We start from the raw sequence: 1,716 nt of genomic DNA, 5'->3' as shown, positions 1-1,716 counted from the left end.
AGATCGAGACCATCCTGGCTAACATGGTGAAACCCCGTCTCTTCTAAAAATACAAAAAATTAGCCAGGTGTGGTGGCACGTGCCTGTGGTCCCAGCTGCTCAGGAGGCTGAGGCAGGAGAATCGCTTGAACCTGGGAGGTGGAAGTTGCAGTGAGCTGAGGTCGCACCACTGCATTCCAACCTGGGTGACAGAGCGAGACTCTGTCTCAAAAACAACAACAACAACAACAACAACAACAACAAACAACTTCTGGGCTCAAGGAGTCCTCCCACCTCAGCCTCCCAAGTAGCTGGAACTGTAGGTGTGTGCCACAGCACACAGCTTTACTCTTGTTGTGTAATCATTGAAAACTAAAGTAAGTATGTTTGCCTCTGAGTTTTTCCACAAGTAATAAATACTAAGAATGTTTTCCAAGTATACAATTCTAGTTGTTTATTACTCTGAAGGTAGCATATTGGATGAACTAAGATAGGCTTTCCAAATATGATGATAATGATTTGAGCTTGTACATTGCACCGCTCCAGTCAGTACCCTAATATATAGGTCACTCATTCTTCTTTTGGCCAGCAACTTACCAATAGCAAATGTCACAGGATCTGAAGGTGGTCCAATCAAAGGGCCTTTCCTTAGGTATATTACCACCTGGTACTGGGCACCAGGAACCAGATTTTCAATAACAGGTTTGCTTGAGTTCACCTTTAAACCAAACACCAGATAGGATTTATTTAGAGGTGGGCTTTCAGAATGTTACACAGAGGCTGAAATAATATTCAGAGACTCTTTTTGGAATCACAGATGACTTTGAAATCCAGAAGACTTTACTGAAGCTGTCAGATTCCAAAATTAGGATGATTTATAGTTTATGTGAACTTTGAAGGGAACCTAGAAGATTCAATTTTTTTCTATTCTAAGCCCTGTGAACTGCTTTATACCCATCAATGTCAATTGTAACTATGCACACTAGAGACACATCAACCTCTAACCATAATCAAATCAGCAATACCATGAGGATAGTCTGACATTCTAAATTGTAGTGTCAGCTGATTACATGCAAATATCAGTACAGAAATGTCTTTAGTCTCTTGTCACTTAGAAGCGTATAATATCTAATTATAGAAATGGAAATGACCGCCGGGCACAGTGACTCACATGTGTAATCCCAGCACTTTGGGAGGCCAAGGCAGGCGAATCATTTGAAGTCAGGAGTTCAAGACCAGCCTGACGAACATGGTGAAACCCTGTCTCTACTAAAATACAAAGAAAATTAGCCGGACATGGTGGCGGGTGCCTGTAATCTCAGCTACTCAGGAGACTGGGGTAGGAGAATTGCTTGAACCCAGGAGGCGGAGGTTGCAGTGAGCCAAGATGGTGCCACTGTACTCCAGCCTGGGAAACAGAGTGAAACAAGCTCTCAAAAAAAAAAAAAAAAAAAGAAAAGAAATGGAAATGACCTTAGAGATGACCTAGTCCAAAGTGCTCATTTAATAAATGTACTAAAGCCAGAGAATGGCCAAGGTCATGTATTTAGATGCAGTGTTGGGACTGGAAGCCTAGTGCTGGGATCTCTAATCTACACTATGGGCAGGTCACTGTGCTAAGCATCGAGATGTCCTGGTAAGCACCCTGCTAGGCTGTTGTAGCCCCCTAAAATAATACTGTAGAGAACACTTCTCATTTAGATGAGACCTTCTTTACTGTTCTTTTTTTTTTTTTTT

At 42.0% G+C, this 1,716-nt stretch overlaps 1 protein-coding gene across 2 annotated transcripts in view; it reads right to left on the bottom strand.

Moving 5' to 3' along the window:
• PTPRO (protein tyrosine phosphatase, receptor type, O) overlaps nucleotides 1–1,716 on the bottom strand; it is a 278,428-nt gene that overhangs the window by 86,548 nt on the left and 190,164 nt on the right. For both annotated transcript variants that reach the window (XM_011954422.1, XM_011954430.1), the window contains exon 8: nucleotides 577–697. In XM_011954422.1, the coding sequence (XP_011809812.1) occupies nucleotides 577–697 (121 nt within the window). The remainder of the gene's footprint in view (nucleotides 1–576; nucleotides 698–1,716) is intronic.

This window comes from Colobus angolensis, unplaced genomic scaffold (genome assembly GCF_000951035.1).
Source record: "Colobus angolensis palliatus isolate OR3802 unplaced genomic scaffold, Cang.pa_1.0 Scaffold11, whole genome shotgun sequence".
In the NCBI taxonomy this organism is placed as follows: Eukaryota; Metazoa; Chordata; class Mammalia; order Primates; family Cercopithecidae; genus Colobus; species Colobus angolensis.
The sequence above is the reverse complement of the archived record's forward strand: the minus strand, read 5'-3'. Positions and strand labels throughout refer to the sequence as shown.